The 23,393-nt window shown below is 41.8% G+C and overlaps 2 protein-coding genes across 3 annotated transcripts in view; one reads left to right on the forward strand and one right to left on the reverse strand.

The window, feature by feature from the left end:
- LOC126513754 (60S ribosomal protein L23a-like) overlaps positions 1-23,393 on the reverse strand; it is a 313,598-nt gene that overhangs the window by 181,393 nt on the left and 108,812 nt on the right. The window lies entirely within an intron of this gene.
- Umad1 (UBAP1-MVB12-associated (UMA) domain containing 1) overlaps positions 1-23,393 on the forward strand; it is a 190,221-nt gene that overhangs the window by 152,718 nt on the left and 14,110 nt on the right. The window contains exon 4 of one of the 2 annotated variants that reach the window (XM_050162305.1): positions 6,121-6,335. In XM_050162305.1, the coding sequence (XP_050018262.1) occupies positions 6,121-6,335 (215 nt within the window). Of the gene's footprint in view, positions 1-6,120; positions 8,013-23,393 lie in introns of those variants that run through there. The other variant, XM_050162304.1, reaches the window with a different exon arrangement.

The following is a 23,393-nucleotide window of genomic DNA, read 5'->3' on the forward strand; positions in this document are numbered from 1 at the left end:
GGGGGGGGGGTAGTTAAATGTAAAATGTTGACTGAGCACTTATTAGTTCAGGTACTGTTCTCCTCATTACAAATTGTGAGAAAATAGAAAAGCCCTCTACTTTTACAATGTAATTTCTTCCAGATGAAAGGAGCTATTGCCTGGGGCTGCCGTAGTTGCGAGCGACAAAGATGGGTCCTCAGGAGCTCTTTGCAGCTACGCAGACCTATATTAACAACTGACTTAAAAAGAAGAGGTGGCGGCAGCACAGCTTGAACACACTTCCCTTATCTGTGCTCCAGCTTCTGTCACCTTCTGACCTCAGTCCCTGTGCTTCCAACTCAGATTTGCCCCTGTACCTCACCCCACCAGCTAGCAGCTGAAGTCATGAAAGCAGATACCAGCTGAAGCCAGAATAGAATGGATGGCTATCTAGGGAGATAAAATGACACTGTAACTCGTTCGAGCTATTGTTCAAAGAAGCATGTCTTTTATTTATAGACATTACAGTTTAAAGGCATGGAAGGCCAGGCTTGACAGTGCCTTTTCTCTATGTGACTTGCTTTCTAGAAGCCTTCCTCTGCCTACTAGGGCTACCTGCTTTGCTTTGTGCCTGGATTCATATTCTTTCCAGGAGTTCTGTTGCTATTTTGATTGAGGTTGGTTTTTCTATTTCAATGCAGTAGAAATATTGCGCTCTTCCAGGACCCTCTTTGATCTGTCTAAAGCATTGGTTGCAGAAGACAGACGGCTTCCCAAAGTGCTAAAGGGAGTAGGTGTGTAGTAATCAAAATTCACAGCTCGCTTGAGGATGAGTAAAGAGATGAGTGTCGGTGTGTTTGCCAGGCTGGTGCTTCCTGGTGGATTCCATGGGGTGACTGGACTCATGTGTTGGGGACAATGTAGTTCAAACCTGAAGCTCCTTGCTTCAGAACACCTAGGAGAGAGGTTCCCAGGACGCCACAGCTGCCTGTGCTCTGCCTTTCTCTAAGCCTTTACTGAAGTGTCAGATGCCTTAGAGGGTGTTTTCTTACTCTCTTAGAAGAGTCTTCAAATGGAACTTCATGAATTTTTATGACCCTTTTGCAGTAGAAAAGGAGGAATAGTGCCTATAAACCTTTTTATCAGAAGGAACTTAACCAGCCAGTTCGTAACAGGTTACCTGATAGCCAAGAAATTGTTTTTACAAAAATAAAACAGCTTGTTGTAAACGTGGTTATTGGTAATATAGATAAGGACATTGATTTTCTCTGTGAGATTAAAAACAAAGCCTGGCATCGTCTACTGATCTTTAACAATATGAGGGAAAATACAGCTTTGGAAAAATATCAAAGCTGGACGAAGGAACCTCGAGCCTGGAGCCATCTCTGAGCAGGGCTAATCACAAAGCAGCAAGTCTCTGTGTGAGCGTCATGTTTGAAATCGTTTTCTGCAATTTGGCTATTAACCAAAAGGCTAATTGATTCTTTTCTTCTGCCCCATTGTAGTTAACACACTAATTCTTCCCAGTAAAGATCCATTTCATTATGCAAATGTAAAAAATAAAATCACAAGGCTCGTGTCTGAGTGGGGTTGCTTTCTGCCGAGAACTGGTGCACCTGTTCCAGCCCTCAGCCCCACCTCCACCTCCACACGCTGCCAAACTGGCAGCTTAGTGATCTGGGTTAGCTGGTATGGGGCCCTTGAATTTTGACTCACATTTTCTTTGCGACTTATTCTTGTTTTGCCTTATAATTTCCCCCCTTCCAGCTCTCAGCATGCCAGTAGCAGCTGCGTCATGGCACTCCCCCTGCTGCCAAGAGGGCAGGCAGCCTCCTTGGAGACTAGCGTTGCTCTAAGCCAACTGTTAAGAGATGGAAGCTGGAGCCATCCATCCAGCACAGCTGAAATTGAGATCGTATAGGAGGCGTTTGCAACTAAATCAAACTTTCAGAACTTTGATTTCGACAGAAGAAATACTGTGGGACAGCGTTCCCACGTGCCTTCCTGTCTGCCTCAGCCTTCTCGGCTCGGACTCTTTCCCTGTCCGTGGCTTTTCCCATGGCTTATCCAGACTGCTGGTAGACTTGTTCCCATGGGGTAAATTTACCCTAAATTACAGTGACTTTTCCATCTCTTTTCCGTCTGTCTGCAGAATGTTTCCTCCATCCTTCCTAACAGTAAAAGACATTAGAATCTTTTCTTTTCTTCTAAGTGAAGCCAAGGTGCTATTTAGTGATTATTCTCCTTTCTGCTATTGTCTCACAAACTGTCACGGCTCGGTTCATCTGGTGTCTTTGCGGAGCACATCTGAAATGTATAGGTTCATAGAACAGACTATTAAGAGACCACGGGCTTGATTCTCCATTTCCCCAACGACAGTGTGTATTGAGGCATCCTCCTTAAACATCCTGACTTATTGTTCTACCTTTCACAACGCATCCCCTGCAGGGCCAATTACAAGACGTCAGTGAGTGCCACCTTTCTAGCGGCTCGGTGGAGCCTGGTCCAAGTGTGTCCAGTACATGAGAGTTACTGTCTTTGCCATCACTGCCATTATCCATCGTTTTGTCTCTTAGCACTCATTGTATAGATGGGAAGGCTGAGGCCCACATGGCTGCTTTGTCAGGACAACTTGAGCAAGATGTCACATATACCAAGTTCTTTAAAGTACCAGATGCAGTTTGGTATACTCTTGTTCTCTAGGAAATTGCATTTTCCAGATAAGAATGATTTTTAAAGGAATTAAAAGAGGATTGGTAAAAGCACAAACGGGAATAAATGCTGGTGCTGAAGAGTTAAACCTGAGTTCTGTGTTTAGAAAGGAGACCATTAAGGGTGGCACACCATCTCCTTAATGGAGAGGTGAGACGTCAAGAATGCTCTTGAGAAGGGACACTTTAATTATACACAAAACAATAGTGTTCTGTGCTCAGACGTGGTAACAAAGGCCTTTAATCCCAGCACTTCAGCGGCAGAGGCAGGTCATCTCTTGAGTTTGAGGTCAGCCTGGTCTATGTAGAGAGAAACAGAAGGGAAGGAAGGAAGGAGGTTGGAATATAAAATGAGCCAATCTAGGAACGATTGGCTACTGAGATTGAGAAACAAGGAAGAAGTAAGACAGAAAAGGAAAGTGCCTGCTAAAGAATGGAGAAGTTAGATAGCCCAAGACCATTGGCTTATTGTCCTGGGCTTTCTGCCCTAATAGTCTTTTCTAGAACTTGTGCTCATGACTACTCTACCATCTTTATTTCAAGTAACCTGAGCGCTGGCACATGTGTAATCTTGAATGTTTTATGGTGCACACAAGTGTTCTTCCATTTCAGTTTTGCCACACAAGTGCACATAGTGAAGCTCCTTACTTGTCTGGAATGTCTGTCATTCTTCACTGCTCTCTATGTATTTGGCTGACCCTAGGATACTTAGCATTGAGGAGACCAGTTAGAACTGAGTCAGGACCTGTGCCCCACACACATGTATCTTTGTAATAAGCTTTCTCGTAACGGGATAGTATGTTGAGTTTCATTGCGGACCTAAGAAGGTTCTTTGGTATTGTGTACCATTTTATAAAATTGTTATATGGATTAAATAAGCTTATGTTTATGGGTAAGCAGAACAGTACTTTTCTGAAATTATTATATGATATTATTATATCATATATAATTCTCATTAAATTACAAGACCATTATTAATAGGCATAGTTTGGAAGCTTTGTTGACTCCAAGTCATTCCCTAGGCTGGTTTTTCTTAAGGGTCTTTGTCTAGTCTGTTGTGGACATCTTAGGAAGAGAACACTTCCTTTTCTGTTGACCTGCCATGAATTGTTTTCCTTAACAGCCTTTTTCTTCTCATTATAAGCTATTTCTCCAAACTTATAATGAAAACAAACATAAAAAGAAGCTTCTCATGTTTTTTCCAAAAAACATACACCTTCCCAAAAGCCAGCTCATCTCTGCCTATTCGCAGTAAAGCACCTAGGAAAGATGCTGTTTTCCCTGCTTTGTGCAGCGTGTCCTGGGCTGCAGACTGAGATCATTATCTTCCTACAGAAAGCTCTACTTGATATCTCTCAGGTGTCTCCAGCCTCCAGCACCAACTTCCAGTGTAGCTGCCCACACCTGCCCATAGCGCCCTTCTCTGTCCCAGTAACTGGTTGACTCCATCCTTCTCGTTGCCAGGCCAAGAACTTGGGATTTATTCTTGACTACACTCTTGTCCCTACCCCACGTCCATTTCATCAGCAAATCCTGTTGAATTTATACACAAACTCTATCGGGTATTCAATCATTGCATCTCTCCTCTACTACTATAACTTTAGTCAACGTGACAACCTCTTTGTTCCCAGCTATCTTCTTGCTTCCTTTACTGGCTGCCCTTCCCCTCCCCAATGTCCACTGTCCAATAACAACCAGAAGACTTGTAAGGAATCAATTAGTATACACCCACTGCACCAATGCATTCCTCAAAATGTCTCATCTAATATGTGACAATATAGATGGATAATATATATAATATTGATTGAAAGAAGTCAAAAGCAGACGTGTCCATCCTAAGTTGTGACGTTCATTGAAAATCCGAACACAGAGCAGACCATTCTGTACCATGAGCAGTCAGACTGGTGTCTGAGGGAGGAGTAGATTCTGACTACTGATGACTGTGCTGGCTACTCATGTGCATTCAGTTTGTGAGAATTTAGCAGTTCTACAATGACAATGTGTGTGTGTCCTTCCCTGTGTATGTTGTATACTTCAATAAAGGGTCTGATCGAAATGCTGTTTCTCTTCTGTAAAGTTGTTCTCCTTGGACAGGGACTCTGTCAGCATTTGTCACCATTAAAATCGAAGCTCTGCTTTCGTTGGGGCAGTAGTAAGCTTTCTTGCGCTTGAGGTTCAGATGAAGGCATTTGGGGCAGAGCAGTAAGCATGAGACAGACCCTGCTTCTGATGGTTAGGATGGGTCACAAAGCGTATGACAAGACGGTAAGGGCCAGAGGCAAGAGGAGAAGTACAAAATAGAGAGGAGAGGGTCGTAAGATTAAGGAAGAGGCGAGGAAAGGCCTCTTTTGGAAGATGACAGATGGGCCAAGACCCAGAGGGAAGACAGGCAAGCTCAATGCAGATCTGAGAGGACAGTCTCTTGGACAGAGGAACAGAAGCAGTGAGCTCAGTAGAAACAGCCTGGGAGAGAGCCAGGCTATAGTACTACTGGAGGTGAGTTGGCCAGGGCAGGCCAGCGAGTGATAACGGGCCAGGGCCTGTGGGGTTTGCTAGGTCTATACCTAGTGAGAATTATTCTGCATGAGGTTGTAGGGTAAGGAAGAGATCTTTGTTCTCTGAGATTATTTGTATTACGTTTTAGCTGCTTGTAGTAGCAGGTCATTCAGTTTCATTGCTATATACAGACACTATTTCCTGTCCACTCAGCTATTAATGGGTATTTATAGTTCTGGGGTTTGGCTGTATGATGGATGTCTGAATATCCTAATTATTGCATGCCTTTTCATAAACTAGTGTGTACAAGATAGGTCAGTTTTAAAGAAATCTAACAAGGTACTCAATACTTATTTGGAAGTTTGTGAGATAACACTTGGTTCCAACCATACTCATGGTGCCCACTAAAGGTAAGCCTCAAGTGTGTGTCACAACAGAGCAGGACACTGTGCCGGGCATGGGCTGCAGAGACATAGACCACTTGGCTTGAGGACATTAGCATCTGCTTAAAGGTAGAGTGCACACAGTAAGCCACTAGAAAGAACTCAGACTGTAAGTAACACCTAAGAGTACCTCTCAGTTTTCCTCATGGATGTTCCAAAGTGGACAGCTCTGACGAATGTCCTCCAGGGCAGACAAGCATGGAGCCAAGCCTCCTTCTGGGGGCAGAGATGGGCCTGGAGACCCTCGGGGTGGGAAATCACATGAAGAAGTTCTTATTTAAGGGAGTTATGGGTGGCCATTCTGAGTAAGAACAGACTGTAGAACTTTTAAATCTTGTAGAGATTTGGATCGATTTCTCTCTCAAATGGGTAAATGCTTGTGTTCAAATCTGGCAGTATTTATGTATTACACATTGCCCAGGCTTTTTGATGTCCTGATACCACATTTACCATTACCAAACCTCACAGTTCATATGTTCTAAATGTTTTACATGTATATGTATTTTTAGACTGGCAAAGCAGACACATCCAGTGTGACTGTAGCAGGCCCTGAGACAGAAGATCAGGCAGGTTGGACTCTGGAGAACACGTCCCAAACAGCCGAGCTCCTGAGCGACGTGCCCTTCACCTTGGCCCCACATGTGCTGGCGGTGCAGGGCACCATCGGCGACCTTCCTGACCACTTGCTCTCCTATGATGTCAGCGACAACTTGTCCCGATTCTGGTATGATTTCACTCTTGAGAATTCAGTACTCTGTGACTCCTAGTCTTCGTGTCCACACACACCCTAACAGCTTTAACGAAAACTAGTTTGCCCATTTTTTTGAACCTGTTCGACGTTCCTTGTCATTTCAACCTTAATGCCTAGAGGCAAGCAGAGATCATAAAATAAGTAAAATAACACCATATTCATAGTTTTATTCTTCAGAATGAAGCAAATTTATATAAAAATTGTAACCAACAATTTAATAAAGGGAACTCACTTTGGAAAAAAGTAAGAAGTTAGATCACCCTTCTGGTAGAGGGAAAGTGACGTTGTTGAGATTATGGGAGGTACAGAGTGTTTTTGCTCTCTCTGAAGACCATATAGGAAGAGAAAGGAGGCTTACCCCTGGTTACCGAGACTCCGCAATCTGAGCTGAGAGCGAGTGCTTCCAGGGTTCAGCAGAGGTTGTCCTGTTACTCCCTTAACGTCTCCAACCGTGTTTGGGAATGAGGTCAAAAGACAGCTTCCAGTTAACGTAAATTTTTCAGTGTCAATTTAGACAAACCCATATGGAAACCTGAAACTTCTCGTAAACATCAGCGACTCTTTACTGATTCAGGAACGCCGTGAAGGGGAGGACACTGTGGTGTTCTTAGACCCCTGTGGCCCTCTCCACCCTCCTAAGGGATGCTGCCGCCTTCCCTCCTGGTTCCCCTCCCATCCCCTCTGGGTATTCTTGGACCAGTTTTCAAAAAGCTTTCCCCACTTCTGCCTCAGTTGGTTTGGCTTTCTTACCACATATGCTCCCAGTTTATGAGATCTGCATTTCCTCTCTGCCTCCTGATGCAAACATCTCATGATGATCCATACCATTGCTGATAAAACTTGTTTAGAGATTTGTTGGCCTTGGTACAGATGACAGTGTTTAACTGCTGAACACACTCAGTTTAACTACTTTCCAATTAGAGTGTAGGCAGACACCCAAATATGACTTGTACTTCTTGAATATCCATTATTTATTTTAAATAAAACTAGGCAGGACTGCCATTGGTCAATGAACTACAACAAAAATTTGGTAACTAGTAATAGGAGAGTTTCTATGCCATGAAAAAGGTTGTCATTTCTTTTGATTAGTTATAATTTATTAATTCTTTGCCAAAGTGTTAAGTATGTTTTTTCTTATAAAGAGAATATTAGGAAAACTCAACACTGTGCAGAAAAGTACAAGAATTATTTTCATTTTAATGTTTTATGCATGTTCATTTAAGAAATGTGGTGTGGTCTTGATAAAAAAAAAGTACTGTGTTATTTAAAGTTAAAGGAACATTTGTACTGATAAAAATGTACTTTATTCCCACTTAAAATTACCATGTGAGGTTAATGATTAAATTAGGTCTTTATATAGTTTTCATAAGCCATTTACATAGGAAATATGCCTTATTATTGACACAAATGTGAACCTTTTGTAGCACTTTTTGTAAAGGTACATCTTTTTCAACTATCCATGTTAATGTTTTTTCAAAACTGAATGTAAAGAGGTAGTTCTTTTGTTGAAAATATGTGAAAATTTATGTAATTATATATTTCATTTCTATTTATGTTCTCTTTGTTACAAATGTGCTTATAAGTACTATTTGTCTAAAATTGTTGTATTTTAAAAATGTGAATTAAAATAAATGTTTGATCGTTTTCAGACCCACAAAATGGCATTCATTGCATTTTTAATGTCTAAATGGAAGCTGTATATCCTATAGAAGGCAAAGGTTAAATATATTGTTTGTGTAGAGAATACGGCATCATCTCTTATGTGTAAGTTGTAGGAACACTGAAAATGGTAAGCAAGCCCTGGTAGTAAATTGAACTGAAAGGATTTGGAAGAAGTGGATAACTATCTATACAAATCTCCATCATCAGAAAATTTATTAAAGACCAGTGTTAATAATCGTATTTTGAAAAGTACATTATGAATTGGCAGTTTGTTATTCTGTATATAAATCATATAACTATTTTAAAATTGGAACAACATTATAAACCAACCAGCCAACTCTTATTAGAAAACTGAGACCTAAAACTTTAGATGACTTAAAGCACCTAGTTACTATTAAAGACACCAGTGAGCATGACGTACAGGAGAGAGAAACGACCATGGGCTTTAGGCAACTGAGAAAGGCCGGGAGCAGGAGAGGTGGTCTTCTCCAGGAAAGTATACATGATTGCTTGTCCAGTGCCAGACAGTCAGCCCTAAAAGCAGTGTTATATGAACTAAATAGGTCATATTTAGGGATGCATGTATGTGTGTATATACACATACGTATATATGTATATGTAAATGTGCATGTGTATATATGTATACATATATGGCATATGTGTACGCATGTACGCATACATGCGTGCAATAGCAATTAGGTTTTTTTAAGGCCATGAATTCGATGGAGAGTTGGGAGAGCTATATGCAAGACCTTGAAGTGCTGAAAGGAAAGGGAAAGATGTTAATTAATTTATAATGACAAAAACTTTTAAATATATAAATGTATTAAAACAAAGCTGAAACATACAGGAAAGAGTTGAGACCCTGGAGGCATCCAGAGAGTCAACAATGACTCTTTATTTAAGCTGAAGGACTTAGGCTGTTCCCTCACTCTGGTATCCTCTTCTCCCTTGCTTATTCACGGTATTTTCCATACCTTGCAGAGTTAATGTTGAATAGTAAGAGATATCTGATAAATACCCAATAACCTAATGATTGATGAACTTTGATCCTGACCAAGGGACTGTTCGCATTATTACACACACACACACACACACACACACACACACACACGGTGCTCTACCACAAAGTGAAACAGCATATCTGTGAACTACTTATGACTATATTAGGATGCTCTACCCACATGCACTTTAGACTCCACTCCCCTCAGTAGTGTTAGGGTCCTCTTCTGCCTCCAGGACAGTTCCATAGTAAACACTTGTCAGAGAGCATGCCTTCTCCTTGTGCTGGAAATCCCTACAGCTGCAGAACATGCGACTTCCATCGAGTCTCCATTTTAAACCTCATATATTTAGGAAATCACATGTGTTTTTCCAGCTCTCTCTAATGGCATTTGCACTCTTTCCTTTAAGCCAAATGTTATTTAGTTAATTAAATTATTAGGTCAACTTTTCAAATTATGCAGTTAAATTGTTAACAAAATAAATTCTTAGTAACATTTCTAGGAACCTTACAGTAGTTTTTTTTTTTTTAAGTAAACACCTATGACACCAACTTTTTTACCTTCCCTCAAATAGAATAACTGAAAACAGTATAAAAGAAAAGGCTGTGTTCTCCAAGAGCATCATGTCTTATAATTCTGATGGACAGAGGTATATGAGGGAAGGGTCCCCTTGGCGCTGTAGAATAGTAGCACTTCAGTCTCACTGCCCCTCGCCCCCTGAGGACAGCTCACCACCAAGAGAATGCTGCTGTGGGTTGCCTGGCACAAAATGTTACTTTCAGAGATCCATGTGCCACCTACTCACTTACGTCCCAAAAACAGCCGCGTGCAGCGTATATGTATTGGGTAGGAAGCTGAAGGGTGTCACATCTTTTCGAGCCACTATGAACTTTGGGTTCTTGGATGTTATCTTTTGAACATTTGTGACACATTACTGAGGGCATGACCCAACTATTCCTGAGAAATCTAAGCCTCCAAAAATAGGTCTGACTACATTTGGCTTTAACGATGGAATATTCTTATGTTTCAAGAAAGTTCCTCATGCCATATGGCTTGGCAGATAGCTGTGTGTGAGCAGGAAGAAAAAGATGTATTGATTGATACATAGGAACTCTATTACGTCAGCACAGCAGAATGGTAATCTTTTCATGTGAAGAACCTTTTTCTTTAAAGCAACTTTCCATACATAGAAAAGTTACAAAGGGAAGTAGAGAGTTCCTCAAATGTCCTGCCTTGTTGACATCTGCCACGATTAAGGAGCCAACAGTGCTACAGTATTAAACACACACAGTTTGCATTTTGTAGTTGCCCTCCAGTATCTCTCTCCTGTCACAATTTCTAGTGTGGCTTATTATCTGCTCATCCTCTCTTGATATTTTCAGCAGTCTCTCTAGGATTTTTTTTTCTAAATTGATAGTTTTGAGAAATATTGGTCTGACCTACTAGACTATCTTCTGTGGTGTTTGAATAAGAATGACCCTCGTGGGCTTAAATGCTTAGGGAGTAACACTATTTGAAAGGGTTAGGAGGTGTAGCCTTGCTGGAAAAAGTGTATTGCCAGGGGTGACTTTGAGCTCTCAAAAGCTCAAGCAGTCTCAGTAACGGTCTGTCTTCCTTCCTGTTGCCTGCAGATCCAGATAGCGAACTCTCAGCTGGTTCTCCAGCATGATGTCTGTTTGCATGCTGACCTGATTCCAGCTATGATGTTAATGGACTGAACCTCTGAAACTGTAATCCAGCCCCAATTAAATGCTTTAAAAAAAAATAGAAGTTGGTAAGGTCATGGTGCCTTTTCAAAGCAACAGAAAACACTTGACTAAGTTGACTTAGTCTGTTTCCATATAGTATGTAGTGGCAGATGCCCCTCTTCAATGCCAGCGCTCAGGAGGCAGAAGCAGGAAGATCTCTGCATAGAGAGACCCTGTCTCAAAACACAAAGCAAAATAAAAATGATAAGAGTGATATCACCACCTTTCAATGAGAGCATGTCATATCGAGAGTAGATGTACTAACTCAAGCTTGCAGTGTTAACTCTGACCACCTAGTCAACATGGTGTTTTCAGGTTTCTCTCTGGTGCTCAGTTCCTCCAGCTTCATTTTCTCCAGACTCTGTATAGACTTTACTCTTCGGAACCAAATCACAAAGCACAGCACTTACCAAAGACCAGAGAATTAAACACCCATCTTCTTGGTGGGGGGCAGAATACATAATTATTTGGCCTTCTTCCGCATTGGAGATTTATCTTTTCACCCCAATTACTTTTCTTACATTAGCTTGAATTAATGAATATTCTCTCTTCTGTCCAAGAATAAATTAGTGGTGGTGAAGGGAATATGTACATTTTTGCAGGAGTTAACAAATTTTGAAACATCTTGCATGAGTCCCAGCTGATGTTGGATGTCTTGCACTATTTTATAGTCCAGAATTCTTTTTCCTGTAAGTATATGTATCCTTAGCTTGCCCTGACTTTAACTGTGTAGACAGTCATGAGTCACGTAAGGGCATTTTGGTCAATGACAGGCTGCACATATGGTGATTATGATGGAGATGAAAGATTCCTACTGCATAACATCCTTGCTGAGCCTCTTCTATACTGAGATATGTACAGATAATGCAGCGACAGTTGTATTGTGCAGCGTCCAGTGGAGTAACATGCGGTTCGGGTTTGTAGCCTACTTGTGCAGCAGACTCGACCATCTAGTTTTCTCTAAGTGTGTTCTGTGATGGCCACATGATGAGGTCACGCAGCGGCTCCTGACTCAGACAGAACACATCCCATGATGACACAGAAGACCTCACAGAAGTGCTGCATCGAAAATGGACCCCCGTATTCCACCTCTTGCCTAAGACGGTCCTAGCATAAATGGTAGGTAGGGAGGTATCCATCCTAAAGCAAGTGATGTGGACATGAAATGACAGGGTGATCGTTTTCCTGTTGAAGGAACCAAGAAATCTCATGACACCCAGGCTCTTCTCTCTGGTGCATGCTCTTTATTTTTAGTACTAATAAAAGTAGAAGTGTGGCTCTTTAATTGCTAAACGATCTCATCTTCAGCCTGTAGAGAGTGACTTTAAGGAGCAAGGAAAGGAAGCTGTGTCTCCGCTTAGGGGAGAGATAGCAAAGAGACTCTGCTTCTAATGAATGAAAACTTGTGCTAAAAACGGCACCAATCTCATCCAATTTTTGTTATTTCCCCCTCGAAGGAAACCTGAATATAGATAGTCCTTTTTCAAGAATTTGCCCACCCCCAATTTTCACCCATACAAAAGAAACAAATTTCTCACAGTCAAAGCTTAAAACAAAGGATATTTGTACCCAGAACGCCCAGCCACATTAGCTCGGAACTAGCCACAGGCTTGGCACTCACCTCCCATGTAGAAAGGGATCGCTCAGAGGCCAAAGAGCCTGGCCTCAGCTTAGCACTGCTGCCAGGGAAGAACGGTCCAGAGTGGCCACGGGATGGACAATAACCCTAAAGGACTACGTGGCTGAGGAGCCCTGCTGGTGTGTATTTCCTTGTCGCTATGTGCATTTCCTTTCTGTCTTGCTTTTGAAAAGATGCCCACTTTATTTTGCTTTAAAATTAATGTATTTCCACATAACAGCTAAGAGCATTTAGGAAGCTAGCGAACAAGTAACTTTGTTCAAGACGACAGCCAGACACGGCTGAATTCTTCACCTAGAGGGTGCACTACACACTGGGACAGGCCGTCTCAGGACAAAAGAGAAGCACGTGGCTGCTGACAGGCACGTAGCAGTTGGTCTGAAATAAAGCCTGAATATTCATCCTTCATACTCTCCCCTCGCTGCTGTTCTGGACTTTGCAGAGACTTTCTGTTTATCTATATACATCTTTGAACCTGGAACAGACTGCGGTCTTCCATCTCACACCACACCAGCTGTAGCTGTCAATTAACACAGCTTAACACGAGAACACTACGCTACCCACCCCCTGCCTCTGCTCCTACAGAGCATGCGTGGAGCTGTGAGACAAGCTCCGTGTTTATACCTCAGCGAGGCATTTCAGTTTCCTAACTGCAAAGCCATAGGCAGCGTCGGGAAAATACAGCGTGGCAGTGGCGAGAGCCGCAAAGAGCCAGTCTCCGTGGGGTTTAAGAGGCAGATGTCTCTGCCGTCATAAGTGAATATGCTCTTCCACTTCTCGGCTGCTCTTCATTCTGAAATTGGAAGTGAATGTAGTGAAGAAAGAAGGCGTCTTCACCTTTCATCCTTATAGTGAGTTTCTTCTAAGAAAACTGGAGCCAAGAGTCTGAGACAGGGGGATTGCTAGTTTGAAGCCAGATCGGATCACAAAGCAAGATCCCATCTAAAAATAATAGTAGTCGTTCAGTAATGAATAAAAGCAATGCGCGAGTCAGAGCTGATTACTTTGGTGCCGCGGATTAGCTTGTGTGAGACAGTCCTGCCCCTCCATATCCCCGTGTGTGTTCCTGGTTGTTTGTCTATTGACCCGTCCCAGGATTTATTACTCCTGTCTCACCTGCCCACTTTTCCTTTCCATGTCCTTTACTCCAGGCACCTACTGGCCCTGGTTTGTGTCCTTCCATGCCCCTGTTCTATCCTGGGGTCTCCTCTGTGTGATTCTTCACCCACAGTGTTTTTGCTTGTCTAAATGGACACACACACACACATTTGTGTGCGTGACATGATCCCTCACACATAGAGTGTACTCAGTAAGTTTGTTTGTTTAAAACAGGTGAACAATTCAGCCACAATTTAAGATGAGGTTCACATCCTATCTGTATCAGAATTTGCCTGAGTCTGTTAAAAATAAGCAGCCTCAATATTCTCCATGGCGACCCAAATTTGCCTTTTGTTGATTAGCTATCTGCATCAGCACTGATATAATAAAAATACATTGATATGTATCAAGCCTTTCAGATGACATTTTAGATAAAATTTTGGTAAATGAAGTGCTATGAATCTATTCATTTTAAGTGGTATTTTATTTTGTAGTCTTCTTTAAGGTCTACCTGGAATTTTTCTTTTGTTTTTCTTGTAAATCAACATTGGTTAATGCTAATTAAACCACACTGTTTAATTCATGGACTGCCTGATGGTTTTGTGGGCTGTGATAGTCTAGTATTTGTGGTTTTTGTTTGTTTATTATTCTTTTTCTTAGTCAAACTGAAAGACCTGGGGGAGCATGTTCCTCCTGGGGTTGGCACGCAGGTATGGATGGAAGACGTTCTCATTTGCTTTCAGAGAGACAATTACCGGAAAAAGTAAAACTCATTTTCGGATTTTTGATGCAATCAAAGCAGACTTTTAAATATACTTTGATCCATTCCTTTGACAAACATTTTAATTTTTGTTTTTGTTTTGTTTTGAGACAGGGTTTCTCTGTGTAACAACTCTGGCTGTCCTGGAACTTGCTTTGTAGGCCAGGCTGGCCCCAGACTCACAGAGATCCACCTGCCTCTGCCTCCTGAGTTCTGGGATTAGAGGTGTGCACCACCATGCCCAGCCAACACTTTAATTTCTCTATTAAGTGATTCTTACCTGGTACTATACAGTAAACTGCTGTCTAACCGGAGCAATCATCACGTTAGCTCTTTGCGCCTCTAAACTCCCTGCTGTCCCCTAGATATAAGGGTGCAGGCACAAATAGCAGCCAGTCCTTTAAAAGCTTCATTTAGTCCATGAAAGGAATTGGGGGGGGGGGTGGGCAGGAGGGCCCTGTTACACTTAGTTAACAAAACTATAATTTCTGTAATCTAAATAGCAGGTTGCGATCACTTTATAGCATCAATAAGTCATAAAAATATTTTATTAGACATGATTTTTACAAGTAGTCTCTAGCCCAGAATTATAAAGTGGTGTCCTAATCTTTATTACCTTCCTGTCCTTGATTAAAATACTATGTGAAATGAATACCAGGGTCAGCCATTTCCTCGTGCCCTAATTGAAAGGCTGTCTGCTGAGACTCTTCCCATCTTGAGTTTATCACCTGAGTCACTTTAAGTGCCTCGGGCTCCACACTTGCCAGTGTTCTGCTGGCACAGGGGAGCTATAGAAATAAAACCATCCTTAGGCAAAGCAGTTGTCTTTGGCTTAAGTTATTTTCATTCTAGCTTTTTCAGCGTTTGTAGGATCGACAGGTGTTCTCTTTCACGTAGATGGTGATAAAGACCCAGCCGCCGTGTAATCTGTCACCACCCTAAAGTGGGAGGCCTCAAGGCCTGTGACTGCTCATTGACAAATGCCACATCCTCCAGTCTAGAGAGTGCTTTGTTGAGTTTGTTCAAATCCGAAGCACCAGAAAGGTCTCCTACGCTTGACAAAACAAAAACACAGAAGACAATGTCTCATCCTGAGTGCTTCTCATTCCAGAATGTGAAATTGTAGCTAGCACTGACATCAGCTTGACCACACAAGACAGGCATGCGATTATTCAGAGAATCCCAAGCAACTTTGCTTAGGCTGTTTGTCTTTTGAGGAGAAAACACATCTGCCTTGCCTGGAGGGCTTGTTTGGAAAAGCAAGGAGAAAAGGGTGGCTCGGTGGTGGGGGAGACCTCGTGGAGTGTCTTCAGCATCTAGAAGTGAATGGCATGCGCTCTGCTCTTCTAGTTCCCAGCCCATAAGTATGACCTGCCTGCTACCTGTCTCCTTTGGGGCACCACTCACAATGAGTCTGATATTCCGAGGGCCAAGTGGTACCCCAGCATCTTACAGCTTCCTAACTGCTTTACGTGCATTATCTTTTGAAACCTTGTTATTGCCCAAGGTAGAAAGGATATGAGGGCAATCTGGCTGCAATATCCATTACCCCACTGACCATAGCGTCGTTGTGGCCGATCTGGCTGGTGAGATACGCGCACCCTTCTTCCCTCATCACTCCGTGAGCATCCTTCCCAAAGCTGCACGGTTCATCAAAGAGGAGGACTGTTCTCAGGCCGAGGGGAAGCAAGTAGCTGTTCTCCTCCAATAGAACCTCCTCAAAGCTCTCATGGGCCAGAAAGTGGAAGCCTTTCTTCTTTATCAATCAGTAAATGAATATATAGAATTTGGTATAAGCCAAGAATGGGATAAAGTTTTCATTTCTGCTATTACATGGATGAATCTTTAGACATAAACAAAATAACCCAGGCACAACAGGGTAAATGCTGTTCCATTTACATGAAATAGAAGTTGATGGAGGAAGGACATTGGTTAATTATAATAAAGAAACTGCCTTGGCCCATTTTATTGGATAGAAAATTAGGTAGGCGGAGTATACAGAAGAGAATTCTGGGAGAAAGAAGCTGAGTCAGAGAGTCGCCATGATTCTCCCGCTCCAGACAGACGCAGGTTAAGATCCTCCCTGGTAAGCCAGCTCGTGGGCTACATAGAATATTAGAAATGGGTTAGAACAATATGTAAGAGCTAGCCAATAAGAAGCTGGAACTAGCCGGGCCAGGCAGTGTTTAATAGAATACAGTTTCCGTGTAATTATTTCGGGCATAAGCTAGCCATGCGGGCGGCCGGGTGCCGGGGACGCAGCCCCGCTGCTCCTAATGCAACAAGAAGTGTGTTGGTTTGAAAGAAAATGGCCCCAAAGGGAGTAGCACTATTAGGAGGTGTGGCCTTGATGGAGGAAGTGTGTCGCTATGGGGTGGGCTTTGAGGTCTCTATTGCTCAAGATTCCCATAGATGATACTTAATAAATTCTGTATGAATGGACAGATGGATACACAGATAGGTGGATAACTGATGTGGGTTTATGTCTGTCTACTGTGTTTGCAGTCAGCCTTAACTTTAAAATTGGTGTTTCTCGGCCTGAGAATTGGCAGTTTGAACTTGGTAAGTCTTTGCCTTGGTGGGCTTTTCTATACCCACCCTATACAGTTAGCAGCACCCCTAGGCTGTACCCTATGTGTGCCGGTAGTCACCACACTCCCATCTGGTTGTGACAATCAAGAGTGCTATCAGCCAAACGACTTGGGGAATAGAGATTCACTTCCTGCCGAGAAATAGGGTTAGATTACCTATGATTTCAGAGATTTTCTCTTAGACATTCTGTGACCAGCATGTACTGTTGAGTGTAGTTTTGTAGTTATCAAGAGCCATAGATAACTGAGCTAATTTAACATAGAATATGAGACATGCATAGGATCCATAGGATGCTAGGCTAACTGTATTAGTCAAGGTTCTATAGAGTAACAGAGCCCATATAACTAACATAGATAGATAGATTAGATAGACAGACAGACAGACAGACAGACAGACAGGCAGACAGATAGATGGAGGGAGATAGAAAGGGTTTATTAGGCTGGCTTAGATGATACAGTCTGGATAGTCTCAATAATGGCTGTTTAAAACACCAAGGAACCACAAATCTGGTAGTTGTACTCCACCAACCTAGATGCTACAGCAGTTCCATTCTGATACTGAAGACCCAGAGGAATCTTAGAGAGCCACTGGTCTGCAGTCCACAATAGAAAACTGACGCTGGGTCAGCCACGGCATGTAGCAGTGGTCAGCCACGGCATGTAGCAGTGGTCAGCCACGGCATGTAGCAGTGGTCAGCCATGGCATGTAGCAGTGGTCAGCCACAGCATGTAGCAGTGGTAGCCACAGAGTAGATAAATGGGCCAACTAGAGGGAAGATAAACAACCAAAAGCAAGTCTTTCTTCCATTTTCCTGGAAGATGACTGAAAGATAGCTGGGCTGTCTCTGGAAGATGCTGCCCACATTTAGGGTGATCTTCCCACCCCAGATACTCAGATAAGGGCCCAGAGGCTTGCCTTGAGTTGATTCCAGATCCAGGTAAACTGACAACCAAGATCAGCCACCTCACTGACTGGCTGTGCTTCTCCTGAGTACTAAGTATTTCATCACAGCCCTTTAGAGTTCAGGAAGACCTGAGGGTATGTGAAGACAGAGCAGGAGAGGAGGAACTGTGCCTCAGGGACCTCAAAAAATCAAATGGTGTGTGTGTCTCTAAATAATATTACCTCTGCACAAGAAATGTCCCTCAGTATTTAATGTTTTTCCATAACAGAGTTCAGTAATATACTTCTTAAGAAAGAGGATACATTCTGAAATATTCCTTCATAGGCAATTTTATTGTTACAGAAACAACGGTGTACTTCCCTACAGCTGTTCCTAGGTTATGAACCTATTGATCTGGTGCTATTGAATACTGCAGGCAACTGCAACACACTGTATTGACATCTAAACATTCTGAACATCAAAGGCGTACATTAAAAATAGGGAATTAGATACTTTCTCAAAAACAAAAAAGACACACTATACTGGAGCCAGGTACAGGCCTGGGAGTTGCCATGGATGAGCCAGTGAGTAGCAAAGTGTGACCGTGAAAGTAAGGCCTAACTGCCCTGCTGTGCACTTGAAAAACAGTGCACACTTAGGGCACACTAAATTTAATTATAAAACATTTTCGTCAGTAACAAATGAACCTTAGCTCTTTGTGTCTTATGTATTTGTAAACTTAAAAAATGTGTCCTGACCCCTTAGTAGATCTTCAGGGATACCAACATCTTTTTCTAGAATCCATCCTGAAGGACTGCCTATGGCTGTTTTACAGGTAGCTTCTATACACTGTAAAATAATGACTAAAGATATCACATGTAAACCAGTGGCGATCATTTACCGTCAAGTATTATGTTCTGTACCTGTGTGTGCCACGCTTTCACGTGGCAGGTAGTGCGGCCCTGTTACTTCCGCTAGCACTGCCACCAGCATCATGCATAGCACTTGAGTGTCACTGGGCAGCAGGAAGCTCTCTGCCTTGTGCAGGGTCACTGTGATGTATGTATTTTGCTGTTGGCTCAAATGTTATATGTTGCAAAGCTCTTTTTAAATGAGAACTTTGGGGAGGGGGTAATAATGAAAGCCAAGAAACACTTCTGTAGCTTAGAGAACTCCACAGAGCAAGGCGTATTTCAGAGAAAAGGGAATGTCTTTTTTCTTAACATGTGCTGACAAGGGAATTCTAGCACACGAATGGTGAGTGACTTCTGAGCCTGTGGTGGTTTCCACGGGACACTTACCTTGGCCTTTGTCAGTCACTCATCATTTTAGGCCGTCTACTTTCATTCAATTGCCATCTCATCTGCTCTTTTGGAATGTGTCTTCAACAAAGGACTGTTTCATAGCGAAGAGGTGTGCTCGCTAACATCTCCCTTAGGAAACAAATATGATGAGAAATGTTACTTCATGGGTTAGGAAGTGTTCCCAGAAAAATAACTGTAAGATTGTTAATGTTGTATTTTATTAACTCTTTGAAAGCCTCATACATGCATACAATGTCTTTCGGTCATATTCACCCTCCACTCCTACCCTAACTCCTTCAAAACTGTAAGAATTAATAGCTCTAGCTTTAGTTCCTTGACTTTGAACAAATTGTGTAGCCTCATGGGACTAAAGTTTCTAATCTTTGAAGTGGAGATCATGTTCACTTTGTAGTATTGCGATGAGAGTTAAAGAAGATATTATATTCAACTATTTAACAGTGCAGAGAACCGAGTAAGCGGTAACACACAGCAGCTATTGGCAATCCTCTATGAAAACACTATTTAATAAAGCAACTTCATTCTCATCTCAAGCCTCAGTATACTAAGAATGGCCCACACCCATGTGGTCTGAAAGGTACCACTTCAATCACAAGTTGCCTTGGGAGAAGAGGCTAGGATTCACTGGACTTGTTCTGAACCAAGCCATGATTCTTGTCAAGCACAAGATGCCTTCAGTTCACCTAAAAGACAGTCAAGCTAAACCTGTCCCTGATGTCCCTTCTCAGGGCTAATATTGTCACCACTTAAGGCAAATCCTGCTTACGAGAATCTTCCCTGGGTAGATGATTCTTACCATTTTTACCTTGTGAGGTCACTTGAGAAGCTCAAATCTATTCATTATTTAATACCTATTTTATATAAGATAGACCATGATTGAATTCTGATATATACAAACTGGATATAGCAGTTACTTTCTTCATTGGTGCAACCAGATACCTCACAAAAGCATTTTAAGGGTTTATTTTAGCAGTTCCAGGTACAGTCTATCATGGCAGTGAAGGCATGACTGCAGGACCTTGAGGTGGCTGGTCGCATTTCATTTCGGCCAGCAAGGAGAGATGCGTGCTGCTATTCAGCTCGCTTTCTCCTTCTCATTTAGTCCAGGAGTCCATGGAGTGGTGCCAGGCACTTTTCTGCTGAGTCTTCCCAACTCGTTTAACTCAGTCTATTGTGGAATATTAGTTTAAGATGAATTATATTCATTTATGCTGTGGAATATTTGTTTAATGACACAAAGATCTGTTTCATTCTTTTATGTTGCATTTGTTTAACTCTGTGAAATTGTGTTGCTTAGCCTGTCTAAAACATCTGATCGGTCTAACAAAGAACTGAAAGGCGAATAGTTAGACAGGAGAGAGGGGTAGGTGGAGGGAATAAATAGAAGGAGAAATCTGGGCATGGGAGAGAAGAGTGAAGAAGCGGGAGGAGCAAGAAGAGGATAAGGAAAGAAGGACACCAGGGCAGCCACAACCAGCCACAGAGTAAGAAGGAAATAATAATAGTAATAATAATAATAACAATAATAATAATAAAGAAAGGTAGAAGCACAGAGGCAGATGGTAGACAGCATAATTTAAGAAAAGCTGGCTAGAAGCAAGCCAAGCTAAGGCTGACCATTCATAAGTAAGAATAAGTCTCCATGTATTTATTAGGGAGCTGGGTGGCAGGTTCCCAAAGAGTCTAGAAACTCCATCAGAGGCATGCCCCGAGATTTGTCTTCTAAGTCATTCTAGAGCCTATAAATTTGACTATATTCACCCTCTCAGTGAACATCTGCACATTTTGTCAACTGGCCATAATGCCTTCTTATGTGAAATTCTGAAATTCTGTACTCTTGTTGTTTATTGATTTTAGATAAAATATTCAGAGAATAGTTGGTTACTATCATGGTTGGACAGAATTTTTTTTTTTTTTTTTTTTGCCAGTTGTGTTTGGTTCTATCCCTAGGTCTCTGGGCTGTCGTGCCTCCGGTTCCTGGTCATCCAAGCCATATCAGTCATGGACTCCCTCTCATAGCATGGCGTCTGAAGTTGGGCCAGTCCTTGTCATGGCATGGGTCTTTAGTTGGACCAGTCATTGGTTGACCACTCCCATAAGTTTTGTGGCACCATTGCCAGCACAGATTGTAGACAGGACAGTTGTAGATCGAAGGTTTTATGGCTGGATTGATGGCCCAGTCACACTGCTAGGAGCCTTGTCTGCCTATAAAAGATGACCAATCTGGGCTCTGTGTCCCCCATTACTAGGAGACTTCACTAGAGTCACCCTCATAGATTCCAGGGAGTTTCCACTCTACTGGTTTCTACATTGCCCCCAATGCCCACGAAGTCCTAATCATCTCTCCCAGCTCTCTCTCTCTCTCTCTCTCTCTCTCTCTCTCTCTCTCTCTCTCTCTCTCTCTCTCTCTCTCTCTCGTCCCCCCTAGCCCTATCCCCCCCTCCCCCCAGTCCACCCACACAATCTGTTCTATTTTCCCTTCCCAGGGAGATCCATGTGTCACCTTGAGCCCTTCTTCTTACTTAGCCTCTCTGAGTCTGTGGATTGTAGGGTGATTATCCTAACTTTACAGCTAATTCCCATTTATAAGTGAGCACATACCATGTTTGTCTTTCTGGGTCTAGGTTACCTCACTCAGGATGATCTTTTTTTCTAGTTCCATTCATTTGTCTGCAAATTTCATGATGTTATTGTTTATAAGCGCTAAGTAATACTCCGTTGTGTAAATGTACCACGTTTCTTTTTAATCCATTCTTCGGTTGAGAGACATCTAGGTTGTTTCCAGTTTCTGGCTATTATGAATAAGGCTGAAATGAACATAGTTGAGAAAGTGTCCTTGTGGTAGGACACAGTATCCTTTGTGTATGTGCCCAAGAGAGTGGAACTGCCATATTGATTTCCACAGTGGTCGTGTAAGTTTTCACTCACAGCAGTAATGGAGGAGAGCTCCCCTTGCTCCACATCCTTGCCACTATGAGCTGTCACTTGTGTTATTGATCTTAGCCATTTTGACAGTTTTAAGATGGAATCTCAGAGTTCTTTTGATTTGCTTTCCCTGATGGCTAAGGATGTTACTTTGTTTCTTAGCTATTTGAGAATCCTCTATTGAGAATTCTCTGTTTAGGTCTATCCTCCATTTATTAATTGTATTGTTTGGTTTGTTGATATCTAGTTTCTTGAGTTATTTATATATTTTGGATATTAGCCCTCTGTCATGTTTGGAGTTGGTGAAAATTTTTCCCATTCTGTAGGCTGTCATTTTGTCCTATTGAAGGTGTCCTTTGCCTTACAAGAGCTTGTCAGTTTTATGAGGTGCCATTTATTAATTGTTAATCTCAGTGCTTGTTATTAATGTTCTGTTCAGGAAGAAGTCTCCTGTACTAATGCATTCAGTGTATCTGGATTTATGGTGAAGTCTCTGATCCACTTGGATTTGCAGGGTGATATAGATATGGATCTATTTGCATTCTTCTACATGTAGACATTCAGTTAGACCAGCACCATTTGTTGAAGATTTTTTATTTTTTCCATTGTGTGTTTCTGGCTTCTTTATCAAAAATTAGATATCCATAGATGTGTGGATATACATCTGGGTCTTAGATTCAATTCCATTGATCAGCTTGTCTGTTTTTAATGCCGATACCATGTGATTCCATTGATTAGCCTGTTTTTATGCCAAGATCGTGAGATTCCTTTGATCAGCCTGTCTGTTTTTCTGCCAATACTGTGCAGTTTTTATTCCTATAGCTCTGTAGCTTGAAATTAGGGATGGTGATTCCTCTGGAAGTTCTTTTTTTTTAAAGGACTATTTTAGCTATCCTAGGATTTTTTTTTTCATGAAGTTGAGCTTTGTTTTTTGCAAGGTCTGTAAAGAATTGTGTTGAATTTTTGATGGAGATTGCTTTGAATCTGTAGATTGCTTCTAATAAGATGCTTGTTTTTACTATGTTAATCCTATCAATCCATCAGTATGGGAGGTCTTTCCATCTTCTTGAATTTTTTTCTTCAGAGACTTAAAGTTTTTGTCATACAAGTCTTTCACTTGCTTGGTTACAGTTACTCCAAGACATTTTATATTATTTATGGTTATTGTAAAGGGTGTTATTTCCTTGATTTCTTTCTTAGTCCATTTGTCATTTGTGTATAGGGGGGCTACTCGTTTTTTGTTTTTGTTAATATTGTATCCAGCCACTTCACTAAAGGTGTTTATCAGCTATAGAAGTTTCCTGGTAGAATTTATGGGGTCACTTATGTATGCTATCATATCATCTTTGAATAGTCATACTCTAACTTCTTCCTTTCCAAAATGTATCCCCAATGTAT

This window comes from Alexandromys fortis, unplaced genomic scaffold, assembly GCF_014885135.2.
Source record: "Alexandromys fortis isolate MF-2015 unplaced genomic scaffold, M_Fortis_MF-2015_v1.1 scaffold_110, whole genome shotgun sequence".
In the NCBI taxonomy this organism is placed as follows: domain Eukaryota; kingdom Metazoa; phylum Chordata; class Mammalia; order Rodentia; family Cricetidae; genus Alexandromys; species Alexandromys fortis.